The 25,523-nt window shown below is 36.5% G+C and overlaps 1 protein-coding gene across 4 annotated transcripts in view; it reads left to right on the top strand.

Annotated features, from left to right (window-relative positions):
- LOC150097873 (sulfotransferase 1B1-like) overlaps nucleotides 1-25,523 on the top strand; it is an 87,298-nt gene that overhangs the window by 22,359 nt on the left and 39,416 nt on the right. For all 4 annotated transcript variants that reach the window (XM_090406513.1, XM_090406512.1, XM_090406511.1 and 1 more), the window contains exons 3-4: nucleotides 11,095-11,306; nucleotides 24,993-25,119. In XM_090406513.1, the coding sequence (XP_090262639.1) occupies nucleotides 11,095-11,306; nucleotides 24,993-25,119 (339 nt within the window). The remainder of the gene's footprint in view (nucleotides 1-11,094; nucleotides 11,307-24,992; nucleotides 25,120-25,523) is intronic.

Raw genomic sequence — 25,523 nt, 5'->3', positions numbered from 1 at the left:
ATTTAATATCTAACAAATAGGCAGATCATGAGCTGTGAATGAAATTTTGTTGTTGGTTGTTTGCGTATCCTGATGTGTGCAGGTACACAGCATTCACTGATGAAACAATGTTTACTTGAGATGAAGTAAATAACAATAATATTTTTTTTTATATCTGGTCCACACAGAAAAGGCTACAAGACCTATTGCACACTAGTGCCATGTGTGTGGGCAAGAGGAATAGAAGAAAGGAGAAATCAGTTCACATTTGTTTGAACAGCTGAGGGCTGTAATCTTTGGGAAAGGCAGAGTAGGAGACACTCTTCCAAAGAACAGAAATAGATAGAAAAGAGAGGAGGCAGTGAAGTTGATTTGGTGAGTTTTAAGATGGACTGTAAAATGATGTTGTTTAGCAGCTCTTGTTTTAATGATTTTGGAGGAGAGTGGAGGAATAATAGTGGTCAATTCAGTAGAGCACTGTTCATAAAAAGTATATCTGTAGAAGAGGCACAAGGTAGAAACTGAATGTGTATGAGAGAGGGATTGAAGTGGATCTGTGTGTGTGTGTGTGCATGTGTGTGTGTGAGAGAGAGAGAGATCATTAATTAGCTGGATTGCATTCTTCTGGATAGAGTCGAGCAATCTTGGAGAGGATTTTGCAACGCCACCACAAATATAGCAGTACTTAAGGGTCAAAGCTGTATAACTGAGAGGAGACCTCTGCATAGCCTTTAAAGGAATGCGAAGAACTGACCAGGGCTTCTGACCTAATGTCCAATTCTCACCTTCTTGTGGTGCACCCTCTTAGGTATCTACCTGGATACTAAACGAACGAGGATGGGCTGGCAATTTGGGATTTAGCCGACCAAATTGTATTCTTATTGGTTAAACCAAAATACAGAATGATGGTACAACATGACAAAATTTCATGCCAGCTGGGGCGTTGCCCAGTTAAACAAGGCCCCCGTTTTTTTGCCAGGGATCCAGGGCAAACAGCGAAAAGTCTGCTACTGGAACAAATCCTAAAACACACCTCAACTCAACATCACCAGAATTCAAGATCTGTGCTATCAATCATTTGGGAAAGGTGTTTATAACACTTTTAATCGGGAAATTAAAAGTGTTATAAATAACTCTTTTAATTTCCTGATGTTTCAATCTTCATATTAAGATCATCATCTGGAGCGTATACAAATCTACAGGACAAGTTGAGTTACATTATATACAGTAAGCTAGAGGAACAATGATTTGATCATAGGTTATTCTACTGGCATGACCTCTAGTGGAAAAAAAAATTACAAATTAACTAATTATTTAGAAACTGCATCAAGCTAAATTCTTTTTATGATAACATGAACAAACATTCTTTCTTATAGATAGTTTTCTTTCAGTAACAATGATGTCCTATTTTTTAGCATTACAATTGTTATTTTTGATCATTAATTAGATCATTAATGCTAAATGTAATGTACAATTGTTATTTTTGATCATTAATTAGATTATTAATGCTAAATGTAATGCTAAAAAATAGGACATCATTGTTACTGAAAGAAAACTATCTATAAGAAAGAATGTTTGTTCATGTTATCATAAATAGAATTTAGCTTGATGTAGTTTCTAAATAATTAGTTAATTTGTAATTTTTTTTCTCCACTAGAGGTCATGCCAGTAGAATAACCTATGATATCAAATCATTGTTTCTCTAGCTTACTGTATATAATGTAACTCAGTTTGTCCTGTAGATTTGCTATATGCTCCAGAATGATCTTAATATGAAGATCGAAACGTCGGAAAATGAAAAGAGTTATTTATAACATGGTTGGAAAGTCCATAATTTAACTGTTAAGCGGCAGTTACAGGGTAAACATTGGAGAGTTCTATCACTTGGTGGAACGGCAGGAAGGAGCGATGACAAGGGGCATCCCTGGAAGTTACGAAAGGGGGGCTGCATGCAAGAGAGGGTGAGGAGTGATTTCTTTGCATGGAGGGTGGTTGAACCTTGGAATGCATTGCCTGAGAAAGTGGTTGGAGCGGGAACGGTCAATGGGTTCAAGGAGTGGTATGATAAACTTTGTGTTTCCTAAAAGCGACCTCCCACAATGAGTCTTTTGACTCCATGGAGGCCTGGATAATAATTTAATTTCTAAAATTAATGTTGCAACACTAAAAGAAAGGATCTGTGTTATCAACATAAGAAGCCTGAATGGCAAAGAAATGGCGCTAGCTTGAGGAATTGGATAAGTACCAGATCGACATAATAGTCCAGATGACTGAAACAAAAAAAGACAAAAACTTTGTGAGATCTTTCTGAGCAATAAATACAAAATGTTATATTCAGGCAATGACAATCAAGGAAAAGAAAGAGTAGCCATACTATTCAACACTAAATATGAGGGTAATCTGCTTGAATGTCAGAAAGTTTCAAGTAGAGTGATGTGGGCAAATATCAGAATGGGGAACTGGACAATGAGACTTATTTGTGCTTGTGGTTCTACTAAGGTAGAAATGGAGGAATTTTTTGAAGCTCTAGAGAAATTGACTGACACAATGAAAAAGGAAAAGTTGTCCTTGTTGGGGATCTAAATAGCGGAGTAGGAAACGATTGTCAGACATACAAAAATACATTGGGAAAATTTGGAGATAAGAGAAATCTAATAATAATGGCAAATACTTGTGGGATTTCTCCTCACGACATGGACTGGTTATTACTAACACAATATTCCAACATAAAAATGTGCACAAATTCACATGGAGAGAAAAGGCAAGGAATAAGAAAAGTCTCATTGATTATGTTATTGCTGATAGGGATGTTTCCTCACTGGTGCAGGACACTAGAGTGTACTGAGGATTTGAAATTGGAAACAATCATTATTTAGTCTTGAGCAGGATAAAATTGAATTTCATATTGAAAAGAATTATATGTAAGAAAGTTTTAAAGTGAATAAAAGTTGAGCAGCTCTCAGATGTGAACTGTAGACTAAAATACACAAAGATTATTGAAGAAAAAATGAAAAAGTTTAGAACAGGAATCAAATCTTGGAAATTCAGTTGAAGAAAATGATTCAGCCAGAGAGGCATGTAGTGAGGTTGTCTGCAAGGATAGAAAAATCAGAACTTCATAGTGGACACAGGAAGTTAAAGAAGCAGCGAAAGAAAAGAAAAAAGCATCTCAAAAGTTCCTGACAAATAAGACAGCTTGTGCTCTTAGAGAATTCAGAGACAAATGTAAGAAAACTAAACACTCTGTAAAACTAGCTAAACAAAAGTCATGGGAAGACTTTGGTAAGAACATAGAAAATAAATATCAAGAAGGTGGCAAGATATTGTGGATGTTGTTGAAGATGCTCAGAAATAGAGGGAAGAGTGCTGTAAAAGTAATCAGAGATGATAAAGGTGACATGAAAACAGGAGAAAAAGATATCCTTGAACTATGGAGCAATTACAAGTGAATTTGAAAGATTTTTGCAAATTCACTTTGCAAAAAATTGCTAAGTGAAACAAGCAGTGATAGCACAGTGGTAAAAAACACTCAACAGGGATGCAGTCAGGAATACATATCCATACTTGAAGTAGAAAAAGCCATCAAAGGCCTGAAATGTAGAAAGGCAGCATGAGTAGATGTTATTCGACCAGAAATGCTGAAGTATGGAGGTATAAAGTCTTACAGTGGCTGCACTGCATAGTGAAAGGCCTAGAGGGATGAAATCTGGATGATTAGAGTAGATCACTCATAGTCTCTTGTCAGATGTGATCTCCTTCCAGGAGGTTGACTACCATGAGCTTTCACCATGTATGGTTTTGTGCTTCTCTTTTGCATTCTTCATAGGACAAAAAGGTCCAGTCCTTAATATTATTATTATTATTATTCATGATACCTCCAAGGAGTCCAAAGACTCATTGCAGGAGGACACCAATTATACAACTCTTCATCTCCACCACTACACCAAACTTCTACTATCAATAATCTACACCAGTGCCATCTACTGCCCACCACCACCACCACCACAGCTAGTATTTTTTGTCTGTAAATTGCGTGTGTTCTGAAGGGCTGATTTGTCTATATGCAGAATGAAGAGCACCCGTTTCCGTGAGAAAAACCCTACTACTTCCATATGAGATCAGCTAACTCACCTTCGATTGAAAAAGTCCATATAAAGATTCCTCCCATCATGACGAGACTCGAACTTAGGACTTTTCCAATTGAAAGGCACAATGTACCATCATTTTTCCAATTGTGCTACGGAGGCACTTTTCCCATTATTCCCATATATCCCATCCAATCTGTTCTTTGTCTTCCTCTTCTTGTTTTTCCTTGTATCATTCCTTCTAGAAGTGTTTTTTTGTAGGTATTCATGCATTAGTATGTGACCAACATAGGTGGTTTTCTTTTTCTTAATGGTTTTCAACAGATTCCTATCTTCTCCAATCATCTCTAATATTTCTAAATTAGATTTTTTTGATCCTAAAAACTGTATACTTTTATTTTTAACTATAAAATTTTAAATAGCAAACTAATGAAATATTCTGAAAACTTTATTTTAGAAGTACAGAATGGGTTATAGAAAAGGACGATCATGTATAAAATCAACCTTTAGCCTAAAATTAATAATAGAGATAAAGAAGAGAATACAATTTAGAAACACATATTGCATTTATTGACTTTGAAACAGCATTTGACAAAGTTAAAACAAGCATTTTATTTAACATATTAAATGAAAAGGATCAAAGCTGTATAACTGAGAGGAGACCTCCACATAGCCTTTAAAGGAATGCGGAGAACCGACCAGCGCTTCTGACCTAATGTCCAATACTCACCTTCTTGTGGTGCACCGTATTGGGTATCTACCTGGATACTAAACGAACGAGGATGGGCTGCAATTTGGGATTTTGCCGACCAAATTGTATTCTTATTGGTTAAACCAAAATACAGAATGATGGTACAACATGACAAAATTTCATGCCGGCTGGGGCGTCGCCCAGTTAAACAAGGCCCAAGGTTGTTTTCGCCAGGGAACCAGGGCAAACAGCGAAAAGTCAGCTACTGGAACAAATCTGAAAACACACCCCAACTCAACCTCACCAGAGTTAAAGATCGGTACTATCAACGTAAGAAGCCTGAATGGCAAAGAAATGGAGCTAGCAGAGGAATTAGATAAGTACCAGATCGACATAATAGGGGTGACTGAAACAAAAAAGACAAAAACTGGTGAGATCTTTCTGAGCAATTAATATAAAATGTTATATTCAGGCAATGACAATGAAGGAACAGAAGGAGTAGCCATAGTATTCAACACTAAATACGAGGCTAATCTTCTTGAATGGCAGGCAGTCTCAAGTAGAGTGATGTGGGCAAATATGAGAATGGGGAACTGGACAATGAGACTTATTTGTGCCTATGGTCCCACAGAAGGTTCTATTAAGAACCTTCTCTGGGACCATAGGCTCAAATTCCTCCACTATTAGAAGTGGAGAAATTTTTTGAGCCTTTAGAAATAGCAACTGACACAATGAAAAAGGAAAAGTTGGTCCTTGTTGGGGATCTAAATAGCAGAGTAGGAAGTAATTGTCAAACATAAAAAAATATTTTGGGAAAATTTGGAGAAAAGAGCAAAGCTAATAATAATGGAAAATATCTGTTGAATTTCTGCTCAGGACATGGATTGGTTGTTACTAACAACACCATGTTCCAACATAAAAATGTGCACAAATTCACATGGGGAGAAGAGGCAAGGAATAAGAAAAGTCTCGCTATGTTATTGTTGATAGTGATGTTTTCTCCCTGGTGTGGGCACCAGAGTTTACAGAGGATTTGAAAATGGAAATTATCACTATTTAGTCTTGAGGATAAAATTGAATTTCATATTGAAAAGAATAACATGTGGTAAATTTTTAAAGCGAATAAAAGTTGAGCAGCTCTCAGATGTGAACTGTAGACTAAAATACACAAAGAATATTGAAGAAAAAATGAAATAGTTTGAGAACAGGAACCAAACCTTGGAGATTCAGTGGCAAAGAAAACCATGATTGATTCAGCTACAGACGCATGTGGTAAAGTTCTCTGCAAGGATAGAAAAATCACAACTCGATGGTGGAGATACAGGAAGTTAAAGAGGAAGTGAAGGAAAAGAAGAAAGCATATCAAAAGTTCCTGGCAAATAAATCAGCTTGTGCTCTTAGAAAATACAGATACAAATGTAAGAAAGCTAAACACTAGAACTAGCTAAACAAAAGTCATGGGAAGACTTTGGCAAGAACATAGAAAATAAATATCAAGAAGGTGGCAAAATATTCCTGAGGTTGTTGAAGAATCTTAGGAATGGAGGAAAGAGTGCTGGAAAAGGAGTTAGAGATGATAAAGGTGACATGAAAGCAGGAGAAAAAGATATCCTTGAAGTATGGAGTAATTACTTTGAAAAACTGCTAAATGAAACAAGCAGTGATGACAGGAAAGTGATAAAAAACACTGACCAGGCATGCAGTGAGGAATACATATCCATACTAGAAGTAGAAAAAGCCATTAAAGGCTTGAAGTGTGGAGAGGCAGCAGGAGTAGATGATATTCGACCAGAAATGCTGAAGTGTGCAGGTATAAAAGTCTTACAGTGGCTGCACTGCATAGTTCAGAATGCCTGAACAGAGGGATGAATTCCCGATGTTTGGAGTAGAGCTCTTATAGTACCCATATATGAAACAGGAAATAAAACTGAATGTGAGAATTACAGAGGTATTTCCCTACTGAGTGTTCCTGGTAAGATATATGCAAGTATACTTGAGAAACGTTTGAGAAGAATTGTGGAAGAAAATCTTGGTGAAGAACAAGCTAGATTCAGGTCAAATAGAGGCTGTTAGGATAAGATCTTCACTTTACAACAAATATTGGAGGAATCATGGGAATATAACAAAGATCTGTATTTAAGTTTTGTCGATTTGGAAAAGGCATATGACAAGGTGCCAAGAGAGAAGCTATTCAATATGCTACAGTTATATGGTGTCAATGGGGCATTATATAAAGCAATACTTAGTCTTTATTTGAGTTGTAATTCAGCAGTTAGAATTGAAAGAAGTACTGGAAGATGGCTTAATGTTAATTCTGGTGTGAGACAAGGATGTACATTATCTCCTCTGTTATTCATTATCTATATGGATCACATTATTAAGAAAGTGGTATTAAACATGATATCAAAATTCGAGATATTAATGTCAGCTCTTTGCTTTATGCGGACGATGTTATACTTCTAAATAAATCCGCTACAAGTCTGCAAGATTCTCTGACTAAATTGAATAATTGTTGTAATAGATATGGTATGAAGGTCAGGAATAAAAAGACAAAGACAATGAAAATAGACAGAATCATTTAAAATGTCAACTGTGTTGTGAACAGAGAACGTGTGGAACAAGTAAAACATTTCAGCTACTTAGGCATGATTTTTAGTGAAGAAGGTAAATTAAATATGGAAAAATAGACAACAGAATCAACAAAGCTGGTATGGTAGGAAGTCAGTTGAATAAATTCATATGGAATAAGAGAGAAATTAGTCGGAACTTTAAATTAGCTGTATGCAAGACAGTGTTTAAACCAATTTTAACTTATTCATCTGAGAGCTGGATTAGAAGTAATACACTTGACCAATGACTAGAGACTGCAGATATGAGAGTCCTGAGAAAGATTAGAGGCGTGAACAGATGGCATCAATGGCAATATCATATTAAAAACGAGGATATTAGGAAAGAACTCGACATTGTCAGCATCCAGAAATGCATTAGCAGAGCTAATCTCGGGTAGTATGGTCACTTAAATGAATGGGCGAGGGAAGATTAGCAAAACAAGTGTTCTCTGCCAGGTTGGCAGGAAAACGATCTAGAGGAAGTCCAAGACATAGGTGGATTGATACGGTACAAAGTGCCTTAGACGATAGAAATATAAGGTCTTATAATGTTGGAGTCTTGACAAGTAACAGACTGATTTGGAGGAAAATTGTAGATAGGAAGTTAGTAATGATGTAAATTTGCCTCATCAATCTCCTGACGTACGGTTCCCCCAATGTGATATACTGCTGCTAATCTTTTCAACACAAAATGCATAACCTTACACTTTGCCACATTAAATTAACATCCATTTTCCTTAGCCCAGTCCTCCAAATTATCCAAATCATCTTACAAAATTTTGACATCCTGTGCACTCACTATTGCTCTACCCAACTTTGCATCATCAGCAAACAAGTGAACACTTCCTCTCAGATCCTTTCCTATATCGTTAATGAACAAATTGAAAAGTAGTGGTCGAAGAACAGAACTCTGCGGCACATCCCCAAGTCACAGGCTATCTTCCATCCCCATATGCTGCAGTTTACTGATTAGAATTCCATGTGGTATCCTTTCAAAGGCCTATGGAAGGTCCAGTAGAATCGCTGTAAACCCATTACCGTTATTCAGTTCAGCCATCACTGTGTTATAAAATGAGCAAGTTACTGAAGCATGATCTACCCTTCACAAAACCATGTTGTCCCCCATACAGTATCCCATTTTCATCTATCCAATCCTGTATTTTTCTCTTAACTAATTTCTCCAAGACCTTGACAACGATTCCTGATATGCTAATCGGTCGGTAATTTACAGCAGCAGGTCTTGGAACCTCCTTTATCCAGTGGAACTATTTTCCCCTCTTTCCATCCCCTCGGGACTAACCCAGACCCGAGACTCAGATTAAACAAAATGATCAAGGGCACTGACAATTCTTTAGCTGCTTCATGTACGACACGATCTGGTATACCATCCAATCCCACAGATGTATTGGCATTGATGTTTAGTAATTCAACTATATCAACTGATTTGGTTACCTCCCCACCATCGGCATTCTTTAAAATCATTATGCCATATACATTTTTTCTTTTGCAACATATCGAAAAAACTGTTTGGAATTCTCTTCAGCCTGCATTGGATAATGTTCTTTCATAATCCGTTTTTGCTTTTCTTACCACACTCGTTACCCTTCTGGCCTGTGCTTTATACTGTTCATGTGCCTGCTGGTCACCTTTCTCCTTAAATTCCCTCCATAGTTGTTTCTTTTTTTGCAGCTCAAGCTTAATGGTGTTATTCATCCATTTAACCCCAACTTGATTTATTATTCGGACTCTAGGTATACAGTCAGCCATTGCCTCATGCAAACACTTCTTAACTGCCTCCCATGCAGTCTCATCATCTAGCCCTTGCAGTTTTACATGCCATGTGCACTGAACCAATCAAACTCCTAAGCTTGTCATACTTACCAGCCCGACAATTCCGCATGTACCCCGTCTTAATTGTAAATTCCACATCTTTAGCCACATCCCAAGTCAAGACTCTATGATCACTCTCACCAATTGGTGGCAACGTGGTCATATTCGTTACAAATTCTCAGATGGAATTACTAGGTCAAGCACTCTCTGACCCCCCAGTATTTTCCATTACACTGTCGCAGATAGTTATCCCTTAATAACCGCATAAAAACCCAATTCCTTCCTCCCATGTGTCCTCTCCTCCTTCCAATTAATGTTACCATAGTTGAAATCTCCCATAATAATTACCCTCCTTCCATTCATTTCTTCTATTTGCTTATTCCTATTCACCATCTATCTTCACCATCTATTCCATCACCTGGTCTATAGCAGCACCCAATTGTATATTTTGTTTTGCTAGTTTCAATCTCACACCAAATAGCCTCAAATGTGCTCTTTTCTCTATTCCTGCAGTTCCACTTCTATTCTCCTTGGCTGTAGCTCATCAGCTATCATCAGTAACGCCCCCCCCCCCCCCCATTTTATTCTCCCTGTCACTCCTGAACACACCATACCTCTCACATTCAATCCCACTAGCTATATCATCTTCTGTCAGCCATGTTTCACTAATGCCAATAACCTGTGGCCTGGAAGTGCCAACCAAGGTCAAAAATTCTTCATTCTCGTTCCTAACACTTCTGACATTAGTATACATGAATTGCAGAAGCCCATTTGTCCCATCTCTGTTTTGATGCCTTATACTAACTATGCTATTCTGATTCGTAGTCTTTTGTACCCTCTTGGGCATATTACACACATTCACTCAACTGTCTCCCTAAAGTCTGCATCTCCACTCTCCCCCACCCCTTAATAACTCTAGTTTCCCTGATTCTGCACATCCACTTCCACTATATTCAACATCTTTTCAAGTCTCCGTACACCAAATCCATTCAAATATAAACTATCCATCTTATATAAATCCTTTCGCCCATCGAACTCACTCCACACATCCACAAATTTCACACCACTCCTCCTGCATAATTCACTCATAATGTCATTAGCAATTATGGCCCTCATTCTATACTCTTCACTGTCATACCGCGGCAACAGACTCACCATCCTAACTCTCTCACTGTTCTCTTTTGCCACCTGAAGCAATTCCTTCAAATCATCTCTCATAGCCCTTTTTGTCTCCTTTCAAATCATTTGTGCCTGCTACTACTATCAATTCTTTAACCCGCTGCTTTTGCATTCTAATTGACTCGCTTACATTCTTAACGTTCGCACCAGGTTGGTACGATTTTGTTAAACTCTTAACTATCACACCTCTTACTAAAGAATCTCCGTACAACGCTTGCTCTTTCATTTTGTTTACTCTCACTATCATACCTTATTTTTCTTATCATAGTTTTGCCGTTTATTAGTCGGTATGCTCAGTAAACATTTTTGCCAAAGCTCAAAAAAGTTCCTCTAGTGGGCGACTAGACTTGACTTTAAGTCTGTCTTCTGCTGGCTTAGCAAACACCACTTCCACTCAGCTTTATGTCATCTATGTTGGTGACACCATCAGTAAATCTTCTTGTAAGCTATTGATGTGAGTTAGTTACAACTGTAGCCCTGCTGTAATCATAGGATATGCCTATGCATGTCTTTATATGGTGGAATATATTCAAGAGTTTACTCTATTAAAGGTGCTAATAGATGAATGATTCTGCATATCTTTTCTTTGTTCTTGTTCTAGAATTATGTTTTAAAACAGTAATACTATTTTTGTTGGTTCTGTAAAAAATTTTTGAATTTAAGTTTGTAAACTTTTCTTTTAGTTAGATTTGAAACAGTTAACTTTTTTTATGAATTTTAGGTACAACATGGGCACAAGAAATCATATATCTTATTAGCAGTGGTTTAAATTTTGAAGGTGCTCAAACACAGTCACTAAATATGAGGTTTCCTTATATTGAACATTCATCAATAGATGTAAAAGATGTTGAAAATATGCCATCTCCTCGACTTATTAAGACTCATTTACCATACTCTTTGTTGCCTTCAAGCATTCACCAGAAAAAATGCAAGGTTTGTCACAATGATATCCATATAAATTAAAATACTTTTGTTACTACTAAAGTGTAATATGTATATATATATATATATACACATACATACATATTTGTATGCAGATTGACTCGGTTTATAAACATATTCAGAAATGTTAATGACTTAAACACTGAGATAATTAAGAATAAAAGTTTAATACGGACACAACTAGTTTCATTGGTAAGCCAACTTCGTCAGGTGTCAAAGTACAAAGATATATACACAAAAAAGACCAACAGAAACATTACACACTTACAACAACAGAACTGTCAAAAAAAACTACAGTTTAGTTCAAATTGGAGTCTGCACTTCAGTTCTAGCTACATTTATATACGTGCGTGTGATCTCGCGAGAACGCCAGCATTGAACAGCAGAGATATGCGAATCTGACAAATTGTAGCTAAGGTTGTTATTCATGTGGGTAGAATCAAAGGTGATTTCTTTTGACTCCAGAGTACGTCTTCAAGTTCATCATAACATTTGTGAATATTAGAAGTTTGAACTCAGTTTATTTGGTTTTGGTGGCCTTCAGAGTTTACAGAGAGAACAAGACGTGGCTGGCAAGGGTGCTAGCTCAGATTCTGTTATTAGAGATGTCTCTTCTGTGTTCTTCAAGATGGAGAAAGATTAATTTTTCAGTTTATCTGTAGTAAGGTTTACCACAACTACACATAATTCTGTATACTCCTGGGAACTGAAGATGGTGATGTTTTTCTTTTGGTTGACTAATAGATCGGAGTTTAGGTAAAGTAGAGAAGCACATTTTGATGTCGAACTGTTTTAAAATTCTGCCAGGTTGGGGGAGATGGAACTAATGTACGACAAGGAAATGTAAGCTCTGGGTGGGAGTAAAATCTTCATTAGTTTGTTGGCGATGGTGAAAAAGAAGTTTCGCAATACTTTTTGGCATGATACCATTATTGACAAAGGTCTTTTTGAGGAAATTAAGTTCATTTTGAAACTTTTCGTCGTCTGATAATAAGGATCTGGCCCAGTGTGAAAGAGTGGGTATCATGCCATATTTCTGAGGAGGGTAGTGGTGAGAGGATGCATGAAGATATATATCTGTATGTGTTTGTTTTCTGAAGATTGAAATTTTAATATTCAACACTCCTGGTTAGCTTTTTGTCTAAAAAAGAAATACAATTGTTAACTTCTAGCTCAGAGGTGAATTTGATGTTGTGATGAGATTTATTTATAACTACTTTTTTGAAAAAGGAGGACGTATAAGAAGAGGAGGAATGTTCCTGTGTATGTCTGAGAGAATCGAACTTCCTGATAAGTTTAAATTTGTTTATATTTTGGGTTCTGGAAGCCAAAAGTGCGCTGATTTCTTTCGTGTTGTTCCATGACATATTGTCTAAGGAAGTCTCTAAGCGATTTTCTAGAGAACTTTTCTTGGTTAAAAAAGAAGCTAGACTGTGTTTAATATCTACAGTTCGTTCTGATAGAAGATCTAGTTTTGCCTTTTGGTAAATTCTATGCTCTAGCTGTTTTGATGGATTCTTTGAAATCAAGAAAATGAGGTATAATAGAACAGCACTTACATCATTTTAAGAAAACCAGTCTGTTGATGAAAAGTCCAATGTTCCTGAGTGTCCTTTGATAGTCTTTGATGAGATGTTGGGTATCCTCGTCATAAGGAATATTGTTATTTGTATGCAGATTGACTCGGTTTATAAACATATTCAGAAATTTTAATGACTTAAAATGACTTGTGTCCATATTAAACTTTTATTCTTAATTATCTCGGTGTTTGAGTTTAAGTGAATATGTCTCTAATAATTCAAGAATTTTATTGTGGTAGTCCGTTTTATTCAGGATGACAGTGGCATTTCCTTTGTCAGCTGGAAGGATGATAATATCTTTATTCTTCCTTAGGTTTTTAATGGCTAGTCTTTCACTACGCAAAATGTTACCAGAAAGTGATTTTGCATTATTTATCGTGAAAATAGCTTTCATCCGTAGTAGGTTTGCATCTTGGGTTGGAAGTAAGGAAGCAACTTTTTCTATCACAACTCTGACCCCATAAGAGAATTTCATAACAGGACCAACAATCTTCTAAAATTAACTTCAGAATTACCAAGGAACATTCACCTTTCATCAGATCCATTCATCCTTTAATCCCACTATTATATGGTCTTCCTAAGATCCACAAAATCCATACTCCCTTAAGACCAATAGTTGAAGGCATCGACTCACCAACATACAACTTATCTAAATATCTCGCCTCTTCCTTAAAACACCTTACAGGCAAATCCTCTTCTTACATAAAGAATTTAGCTGACTTTGTTTCTAATATCAAAGACCTCAGACTGAAGAAATCAGATTTAATGGCAAGCTTCGACATAGTGTCGCTTTTCACAAATGTTCCAACCCAGGAGGTTCTCACTCTTCTCAAGAGCAAATTATCAAAGAAGTTCACCTTACTTACCCACTGTGTCAACTCAGGTTACTTTAGATTCGAGGACAAGATCTTTAACATGTTCGCTGCCAACTACAAGTATACTCGTAGTTGGTAAACCAGCCACACAAGCCAGCTACGAGTATACTCATATGATGCTTACCGTCGGCAACGAGATTACCGTACTGACCTTGAAGAAGTGAAATTTCTCGGTGTACGGGAACAGACTATGCCGAAGTAGCATGGCAGTGAACGTGTTAAACAAAACTCCAGCCTAGCTCTGGGTAGTCCACTTTCCCTGGTGCTAGCTAATATATTTCTCGAAGACTTGGAAAAAAAAGCGATTTGCTTGGTCACACTAAAACTGAAAATCTGGCTCCATTATATTGATGATGTTTTTATTATATGGGAACATTATATTGATGATGTTTTTATTATATGGGAACATGGCCTAGATAACCTCAAATTTTTTCTGGATCATCTAAATAACTTTCATCACAAGATCAAATTCACCTATGAGCTAGAAACTAACAATTGTCTTTCTTTTTTAGACATAAAACTTACAAGGTGCTCTGATAATATTAAAATTTCAATCTTTAGGAAGACAATACATACAGACAGATACCTTCATGCATCCTCTCACTGCTACCCTCCACAGAAATTTGACATTATTTCCACCCTTGCACATCAGGCCAGATCCTTATTATCAGATGATGTAGAGCTTTAAAATGAACTTAATTTCCTCAAAAGGACCTTTCTTAATAATGGTTTTACTTTAAAAAGCATTGAGAAATTTCTTTTTCGGCATCGTCAACCAACTAATGAAGATTCTACCACCCCCAGAGCTTACATCTCCTTGCCTTTCATTAGTCCCCCCCCCCCCCAAACTGACTAAAATTTAAAAAAAGTTCAACATCAAAACATGTTTCTCTACTTTTCCTAAACTCCATTCTATCCTTAGTCAACCTAAAGAAAAACACCACCATCTTCAGTTCCCAGGAGTATACAAGATTATTTGTAATTGTGGAAAGCCTTACTATGGACAGACTGATAAACTATCCTTCTCTGTGTTGAAGAGCACAAAAGAGATATATCCTATAACAGAATCCGAGCCAGCGTTGTCGCCAGCCACATCTTGTTCTTTATAAACTCTGATGAAGGCCACCAACATCAAATAGACTGGTCTCAAACTTCTAATATTCACAAATGTTATGATGAACTTGAAAGACATATTCTTGAGTCTAAAGAAATTATCCTTGATTCAACCCACTTGAATAGCAGCCTCAGCTACAGTTTTCCTGATTCGCATAGCTCTGCTGTCCAGTGCTGGCGTTCTTGCGATATCACACGTACGCATAAACATACAGCTGGAACTGTAGCATGGACTCCAATTTAAACTGTACTACAGTTTCTAGTAGATCTGTTGTTATTATGTAATGTTTCTGTCAGATTATTGTGTATAATTCTTTGTACTTTGACACCTGAAGAAGTTGGTTTACCAACGAAACTAGTAGTGTCCCCATTATTATTAACCTTATAATAATATATAAACCTTATTCTTTATTGGGCAGGGAAACTAATATTGAAAAGGTTGAGTGTAAGAGAGAGAAACTTTAGCACTGATTGTGTATTTATTGATCCTTATAGGCAGAATAAATTGCAGAAGAGAGGGGAAAAACATCGGCATAGGACTACAGTAGTTAGTGACTTATATATCAGTTCTAAAGCCGGTACAAGATCTAGAGGGAATCTGCAATTTTTGTATACCAATGCTAGAAGCATTAGAAATAAAAGAGAAGAATTTTTGGCATTAGTCAGTGAAATCTCACCAAAAGTTGTAGGTATTAGTGAAACTTGGCTGTCAGCAGAAGATGTGGTCACTGGAATTGAATGTGATGGGTACAGTATTTTCAGGGAGGATAGAGAAGATAGAACAGGAGGAGGAGTACTGTTGATGATAGCTGATGTATTGCAGCCAAAGAAAGTAGTATATCATGATGATAGACATGTGAATGAGACTTCATTTGAGGCAGTCTGGTGCGAAATAGTGACCAACGCAACCAAATATACAGTTGGATGCTGCTATAGGCCAGGGAGTACAGGGGGAGATATTGAATTCATGCATCAGCAACTTAGTGCAATGAGTGAAGGCTTAGTGATTATTATGGGGGATTTTAATTATGGTGATATCAATTGGAAGGAGGAAATATCACGTAGCAAAAAGGAAATGGAGTTCATACATCTGCTACGAGATAATTACTTGAAACAGCACGTAACTGAAGGGACACGTGGTGTGAGAGTGTTGGACCTGGTTATTGGTTCAGAGGTTATATGCATAAGTAAGGTGACCTCGTTACCTCCAGTTGGTGAAAGCGATCATGTGGTATTGACTTGGGAGGTTGCAAAATCTGTGGATTTTTCTATTAAGAAGGGGTATGTACGAAACTACAGGTTAGGCAATTATAACAAGCTTCGGAGTGAGCTTGCAGCCATCCCATGGCAGAACATATTGCAAGGGAAAGATGTTAGCAGTGCTTGGGATAAAATCAGCGGGTATCTGAGGAAAGCAATATCAGATTGTGTCCCCATGGTCAGGAGGTCAAACAAGGCAGGCATTAGATGGATGAGCAGTAGTATCAAGCTTGAACTACAAAAAAAGAAAATGTTATGGAGAATTTACAAGGAGAAGGGCGATCAGGACACCCATGAGCAGTACAAGGCTCAAGCTAGGAAGATTACCAGCATAGTAAGAAAAGCTAAATCAGATTATGAGAAGACCTTAGCCAAAGAGATCAAGGGTAATCCCAAAGAGTTCTTCCGCTATGTGGCAAGTAAGAGGAAGAATGACTTCGGAAGGATAACCTTAGTGGGTGCTGATGGTATTGAGGTGATAAAATCAGATGTAATAGTCGAGTTACTGAGTGATCACTTCTCAAAAGTCTATCACCCAAGTGAGGATATCTCTATACCTATAGCAATACCTAATGTGAGAATTGAAGCTAAAGAATCAGAGGTATTAAATATATTGCGAAACTTAAATGCAAACACTGCGGTAGGCTTAGATGGAATATCAGCTCGGGTGTTGCGTGAATGTGCAAATGAATTGTCAACCCCTCTTACCTGGATATTTAATTTAAGTTTGAACTCTGGTATGGTCCCTAGGGAGTGGAAGTTAGGCAAAGTGGTTCCTTTGCATAAGGGTGGCTCTAAAACTGCAGTATTGAATTACAGACCAATCACCATCTCAGGAGTAGTGGTAAAAGTATTGGAAAAGTTGGTTAAAGACAAAATTCAAGAATGGGTGGATCAGGATATGATACTCTATAGAGGCCAACATGGTTTTGTTAAAGGTAGATCCTGCCTTAGCAATCTATTAACTATCCATAATAGAATAACATCAGAGTTGGACAAAGGAACTGGCTACACAGTGGTACTACTGGATTTTGCTAAGGCTTTTGACAGGATACCCCATAGAACACTGTTACGCAAATTGGAGCAGCTGGGAATGGATATTAAATTGGTGATATGGATAGGAGAATGGCTCAGGGAGAGATACCATAAGGTGGTGTATGGAGGAGCCGAGTCCAGAATGAGGCAGGTGACCAGTGGTGTGCCTCAGGGCTCTGTGCTTGGGCCAATGTTGTTTAATTTGTATATAAATGATATAGGAAACGGCTTAAAGGGAGATATTCAGTTGTTTGCTGATGATGCAAAGTTGTGTAGTGCAATAAAAAATCAAGCTGATGTTGAAAGTTTGCAGGAGGATTTAAATAAGCTGGTAAAATGGGCAAAAGAAAATGGATGTCAGTTCAATGTGGAAAAGTGTAAAGTCTTGCATTTTGGGATTAAAAGATTACCAGCTGTGTACTACATCGATGGAAAGGTACTCCAAGAGATTGATGAGGCTAGGGACTTAGGGGTATTGGTAGATAAGGAGATGAAGTTCAGAGGACACATTGCTAAGGTGTCCAAGATTGCACATAGGATTACTTGGTTGTTGAGGAACACACTGACATCCAGAGATAAAGAGGTTATTATTCCCCTTTATAAAGCATTGATACTTCCACATTTGGATTACTGTGCTCAGGTCTGGTCACCTGGATTCCTTGGAGATGAGGAGGCTGTGGAGAGGGTTCAGAGAAGAGTGACCAAGTTGGTGAGTGATATAAAAAATGCTCCCTACATTGATAGATTGAGAGCTTGTGGATTGCAGAGATTGGCTGATAGGCGAAGAAGAGGGGATATGATAGAAACATTCAAATTACTAAAAGGTTTTTATAGGATTGATGCAGGGGAAATGTTTCAGCTGTGTGATAGTGATGGAAGAACAAGAGGTCATCTCTGGAAATTAAAGAAGAGTGTGGTTAACAAAGGTGTCAGAACAAGGTTTTTTGCCTGGAGGGTGGTGAATGAGTGGAATTCATTGCCTGACTTTGTTGTGAGCTCTTCATCTGTAAATGAATTCAAGAAGAGATATGACAGATATTGTTTTGCTAGCTTGGGTCTCCCGCGATGAGTCTACTGACTCCACGGAGATACCCGTAATAATAATAATAATAATAATAATTATTCCGGTGTTTTAGTCATTTCAATGAATAAACATGTCGTTTAACGTAAATCTGAATACAAATATATATATATATATATATATATTACACTTACACTTTATTAGGAACTAGTAAAGTGGCCATTCAATGTGTATTGTTTGTTTATTTATTTTGTTTTAATATTGTTTGTTTGTTTATTTTTTTGTCATTTCTTCATGTGCAAGTTTTTAGAATCAGTAGTATATATTAGTGTATGTGTGTGTATGTATAAATACATGTATTAGCAAGCAGATTGACTCAGTTTCTAGACATGTTAACTATTATATAATGACTGAACTCCGAGGTTATAAGGATACAAGTAAATTTAATATATCCACACAACTAGTTTTTCAGATGCTGACTTTGTCAGGTGTGATAACATAAAAGTAAATAAAACACCATAAAAACATAGCACTTCTACAACAACAGAGCATTAAAAAACTGTAGTTATGTTTGAACTAGAACTGTAACTCAGACTCCAGTTCAAACATAACTACAGTTTTTTAATGCTCTGTTGTTGTAGAAGTGCTATGTTTTTATGGTGTTTTATTTACTTTTATGTTATCACACCTGACATGCACATGCGAGTGTATGACTTCTCGTGTTCACCAATACTGAATAGCAGAGCTATGAGAGTCTGGCAAACGATAACTGAGATTGCTGTTCTCAGTGTTGGAGGAGTTGAGGATTATTTCTTTTGATTCAAGGATATGACATTATAGTGCATCGTAACATTGCTGGAGAGGGTGCTGGCTCGGATTCTGTTATATGAGATGTCCCTCTGGTATTCTTTGAGACTCAGAAAGATAGACTTTTCAGTTTGGCCATAATATGGCTTCTCACAGTTGCACACTATTCTGTAGACACCTGGAAACTGAAGATGGTAATGCTTTTCTTTGGGATGGCTTAGGATTGACCGGAGTTTTAGTAAAGTGGAGAAACACATTTTGATATTGAACCTCTTTAAAATTCTTGCCAGTTTAGGGGAGGGGGAAACTGATGTAAGCTAAGGAGATGTAGGCTCTGGGTTTAGTAGAAACCTCATTAGTATGTTGATGATGGTGGCATAGTAGTTTGCTAATATTCTTCGAAAAGTAGCCATTATTTATGAAGGTCTTTTAAGATTTTCAGTTAATTTTGGAGCTCTTCTTCGTCTAATAATACGGAACTGGCAAGATGAGCGAGAGTAGATATGATGCCAAATTTCTGTGGTAGATAGTGGTGAGAGGACGCATGTAGGTACTCTGTATATGTAGGCTTTCTGAAGATGGAGATTTTTAAAGTATCAGTCATCCTGGTAAGTTTGATGTCTAAGAAAGGCCAGAGAATCGTTTACTTCAAGTTTAGCAGTAAAGTTGATTTCGGGATGAAAGTTATTTAAATAATTTAGAAAAACTTGAAGGTTGTCTATGATGTGCTCCTATATCAGGAAAACATCGTCTATATACCAGAACCAAATTTTAGGTTTCAACATAGTAGAAGAAATAGCTTTTTCTTCGCAATCTTCGAGAAAAATGTTTGCTAGTACCGGAGACAGTGGACTACCCATGGCTAATCCGCTATTTTGTTTGTAAATCTTGTCCTCAAACCTGAAGTAGCCTGAATTGATACAATGTAAAAGTAAAGAGAACATCTTTTTTGAAATCTTGTTTCTAAGAAGAAAAAGAACATCTTGGGTGGGTACATTAGTAAAGAGCGATACTATGTCGAAGCTTGCCATGATGTCTGAATTGTTGAGTTTGAGGTTTTTTTTATCTTTGAAACAAAGTCAGCTGAATTTTTGATGAAAGGAGACGATTTCTCTGTCTGGTCTTTCAAGGAAGCAGTGAGATATTTTGACAAGTTATATGTAGGGTAGTCGATACTTTCAACTATGGACCTTAAAGGCATATTTTCTCTATGTATCTTTGGAAGGCCGTACAATCGGAGAATAACCACTAAAGAGATAGGCAGATATTTCGTGGTAGTTCTGTGGTAGTTTTAAGAAGATTGTTGGTCTGATTATGTATCTCTCTTGTGGGGTCTCTTTCAAGTTGAGAGTAAGTATCTGACTTTAAGTATCCAAGATTTTATTGCGGTAGTCTGTTTTATTAAGGATTACGGTTGCATTTCCTTTTTCAACTGGAAGGATGATAATATCTTTGTTCTTCCTCAGTTGTTTAATGGCCAGTCTTTCACCTGGGGAAATGTTGTCTGTAGGGGGGGGGGGGGTTGCATTGTTGATTGCAAAGATGGCTTTCATGCAAACTAAATTCCCATCTTTGGTTGGTAGTAGAGAAGCAACTTTTTCTATTTTAGTGAGAAAAAATTCTTTAGGAATTGATTTTGGAGAGAGGACAAAATTGAGGCCTTTTGAAAGAATATATTCTTCTGCAGTAGTGAGGATATGGGAAGATTTATTGACAGCTACTTTTTTTGAGCATGTGAGAATTATTAGTAGACGAGGATCAATCCTCTGCATGTTTGAGAGATTTGAACTTATTAATAAGCTTAGATTTATTGATGTTTTGTGTTCTCAAAACTAACCGTGTGCTTATTTTTTTAACGTTGTTCCATGACACATTGTCTAAAGATACTTCTAAATGACCTTCTAAAGTGAATTTCTTTGTAAAAAGAGAAGCTAAACTCTGTTTCGTATCAACAATTCTTTCTGAATTGTTGATACGAAATTCTATGTGCCCTTTCTGTTGTTATGATTTCTTTGAATTGAAGGAAATTAGGAATAATAGAATAGAACTTACACCGTTTCAAGAAAATCAGCCTGTTGATGAAAAGTCCAATATTCTTAAGGGTCTTCTGATAAACTTTTATAAGATGCTGGTTGTCCTCGTCATAAGCAATATGGTTATTAGCAAGCAGATTGACTCGGTTTCTAGACATGTTAACTATTATCTAATGACTGAACTCCAAGATTATAAGGAAACAACTAAATTTAATATATCCATACAACTAGTATTGTCGGGATGCTGACTTCGTCAGGTGTGATAACATAAAAGTAAATAAAAGACCGTAAAAACATAGCACTTCTACAACAACAGAGCATTAAAAAACTAATTATGTTTGAACTGGAGTTCTGCGTTACAGTTCTAGTGTTATGCACATGAGAGCGTATGACTTCTAAGCGGAGAGAGAAAAGAGAAAATGACCAGACAGAAAAATCAGTCTCTCTATCCCCCCCCTAGGCATGTAGATATCGGTCAGTAGGTGTAAGCTTTCAAAATATAGAGACTTTTAATTTACCCATTTCCCTAGTAGAAGGTCTAAGGTCCAGAAATTGGAGTGAACCAATAGATTCTAATTCATAGATTAATTTTATGTTAAGGTGTTGATGATTCAGGTACTCACGAAAAAGCAGAAGTTAAGGTAGTCCATGGTTCCAGACTAAGAATATAGCATTGATGTACCTTTTCTGTAATTTTGGTTTATGATGGAATTCTTCTAGGGTGTTGTTTTTCAAATGTTTCCATTTGAGAGAAATGCTGCTTGGGAACTCACAAATAGATATTTAACTGCATCAGTGTGCGACTATTTCTGAAGATCAAAAGCTGAATAAGGTAGGTGTCAAATGAATAAAAGAAATTAAGCATGGAATCTAGAAGAAGAAGATGGTGCTGTGAAAGTAGTACAATATGAATAATGGTAATAATGAGTTGCATAAGGAGGAGTATAATGAACAGATCAGGAAGGTAATTCAGTTGGTAAGGACAGCAGAAGTGCTCTCAGAAATTAGCAGATCATGCAAGAAAAAATATGCAGTAGATAACGAGAAGAATGATAATGGAAAGATGATTTTAATAGACAAAAATGGCAGATTGATAACTGCTGCAGAGGACATAGTCCAGGTATTCAGTGAGCAATTCATCAGGTGCTTCATCCTCATCATGTGTAAAATCATAAGAACCCAAGTGTAAAAGTAATGGAGAAGTTTAACTAATGAGTGAACAAAAGGTATATGAGGAGTTAAGTATACTTGGTGTCAATAAGACAATAGGACTCGATAACATATCACCATGTCTTAAGGAAATGTTCCAGGGAGTTAGCATCATCTTTGGCCTACCAAATTTATGTACTATACATGGTGACAGATGTATTGAACAAGGGAGATACATGTAGAGTGGTATACTTAGATTTTAAAATGATTTAACCACCTTACTGGTCATTATGGATCAAATATGCATCCTTATACACTTTGTATCCATCATATATTTCATTGTTATATCAATGGTATTACAATTTTAATATGCACTTCGCATCCATGATAACTTTGACATCTATAGATGTCTTGGCCAGTAGCATGGTTAATAGATTGCTGCACAAAAAGTTGGTGGCTGAATTGGGGGCAGATGGGATTGGATGCCGGATTAGTGAGCTGGATTAGATAGGGATCAGATGGAGATGTAGTATCCTGAAAGAAGAATGTCACTAGTGGCTTTAGGGATATGTTTTGAGGCCATTGTTATTTAATTTGTATATTAATGATATTGAGATAGGTTTAACTGGAAATATAGAACTGTATGCAGATGATGCAAAACTGAGGAGGAGGAGGAATCAATCAGATGTTAGCTTTACAGGACTTCAATAGATTGCATGAGTAGACAAGTGAGTGGAACTATTAGTTGAGTGTAGCATAGCATAGTGTTCTAAAATTTGGTAGGCATTGATGGGATGCACAGTATACATTTGGTGGGGAAATTTTGAAGGAAGTTGCAGAGACATGAAACCTGGAAGTAGTGGTGGTAAAGGACTGGAAGTTCAGGGGGCCACATTGTACAAGTTGTGAAGTCATCACATCAGATTATGGCAATGATACAGAGGACCTTAGTATTCATAAATAAAGTAGTTATTGTTCCATTGTATCAGGCTTTGATTAAGCCTCATATGGATTGTGACCAATTTGGTGTACCCTGATTTACATGGTGATGAGGATATATTAGAAAAGATTCAGAGAAGACTGACGAAGGTAGTAACCAGTCTTTGGAATGTGGGATATAAGGGAATGCAATTTGCAAAGCCTCGCGAATGTGAAGAGGAGAGAGAGGATATAACTGAAACATTTAAGTTGGTAAAGAGTTGTTTCCCAGTTAATGTGGAAGAAATTTTTCATGGAATGAGAAGGGGGGGGGTAGAACAAGGAGCTATCCCTGGAAATTTGGTTAAGGAGGGTGTAAGGAGTAGGTTATTTATTTGGAGAGTTATTGATGAGTGGAATGCATTACCTGACAGTGTGGGGAATGTGGACACATCAAATGAGTTTTAAGCACAGTTTGATAAGCTTTGTGCATAACAGTGTGTATTTCCCACAGTGAGTCTTATGACTCCAAGGATGTCTGGTGTTAATAATAATAATAGTAATAACATATTTTTTATAGGCTGAGCAAGATGCAAATGTGATGTGTGTGTGTCAAGAAAGTCTACAGGTATCTTAAAGAGAAAGAGAGAAAGAGATTTGATTTTGGTGAACTAATTTTTTTTTTTATGAATAAAGCATACATGACTACAATTTAGTAGCAGTCTGTATTATTATTATTATTATTTTTTATATGTTTCAGCATCAGGAATAAAATAGAATAAAATAAAATAGGAAGAGGAGAAGAGGGTTTGATGAATTTGCATTTAGACTATTAAGGGATATCAGGTAGCTGTTGCATAGGTTGTGATTTCTTTAGTGTTCCAGGCCAGTGGAATACTAAAGAAATGATAGAGACAAGTTCAGTGGAGGAATGTCCGTGAAAGTACCTGTACAAAAGATATATCACATCTCCAACACAACAGTTGGAGATGTGATATATCTTTGGATATATCACATCAGTTGGAAATAATAATAATAATAATAATAATAATAACATATTTGACATAATGTTCACTTGGATTGTAATGACCTTGCAAAAGAACTGTTTATTGAGGAGACACACAAGCATGTACATGCACATACTAATAATATATAGTACCTGCTAGTACTCAGTATCATACAGTGCTTGATAACGATCATTATTCATGTACTGTAGTGAGGAAGCATGCTATCAGCCACTCTTTCCATTTAGGTACTTTTGTAAAATGCCTTTCAAGAGTATCTCGAGAGAGAGACTCATGTAGAGGAAATTTCTGCTTTGTTTACCACACTTGATAGTGGCAGATTTTTGACTCTGTGTAGGAAGCTGAATTTGTAAGGAACTTTGCATATTTACCTTAATTATACGTGCATCATTGTTTTGGGGAGGGCTAGCTGGCATACCATACAATGAAACTGTAATATGAGTTGTCATAATACAACACATTACAGAAAATGAAAATGCATATATGATTATGAGAGATGAATTTCTTTTCCTGATGAGCTTCCACTGCTCTTGGGAATGGCATTTTGTAAATATACAAGGTGACAACTGTGTTAGTAACATCACTTTTTAAGGACTGGCAAATAAAGTATCAAAAATGCTTGGATTGTTGAATAACTTTGATTGCTTCAAATATTTGGGCACCCACATATTTTTTTAGATATAACTATAGCTACCTGAACTTGTGAACTTAATTTGTGATCCCATAAATATAAATAATTTTATTTAAAACATTTTTAAGAATGCATATTAATCATCACTCATTATCTGATTTACATTTCCATACTCATACTCGTTAGCAATGTTTATATTACAATATTATCTTTCTCTGTTGTATTTTTAGATTATATATATCACCAGGAATCCAAAAGATGTTATGATATCATATTATAATTTTGCCTGCATATTGAAAGAAACAAAATATCTTGGAACACTTGAACAATTTTTTGAGCGATTTCTGTTAGATCGCCGTAAGTATCTTCACTAAATCATCAAGCTAAATAATATTATTAGTTCATTATTATAATTCATATTACAACACTTTTAAAAAAATAAATGTAGTGATGAAAATTGTGTTAATACAGTACATCTTTTGCACTGTTGATTTTTCTTTAGTGATAAAAAAAAACATACTACAGGAGGAAAAGTTTTACTTTACAATAAATATATTCCTTGACACACACACACACACACACACACACGCGCGCGCATGCACAGTAGATTCCGGTTAATTGGGACACATCAGGATTAGAACATTTTTGGTCCAATTATGCGAGGTTTCATGTTAATAGTTAACGAGCAACAAATCATTTATTCAGATTAATTACAATAGCAAAATATGTATATATGTAAATATTCCTCGTCAATATCAACA

This window comes from Typopeltis vanoorti, chromosome 16, assembly GCF_054136105.1.
Source record: "Typopeltis vanoorti isolate ZY-2024b chromosome 16, IOZ_Tvanoo_1.0, whole genome shotgun sequence".
Classification (NCBI taxonomy): domain Eukaryota; kingdom Metazoa; phylum Arthropoda; class Arachnida; order Uropygi; family Thelyphonidae; genus Typopeltis; species Typopeltis vanoorti.
This window is presented reverse-complemented; position numbering and strand designations above follow the sequence as displayed.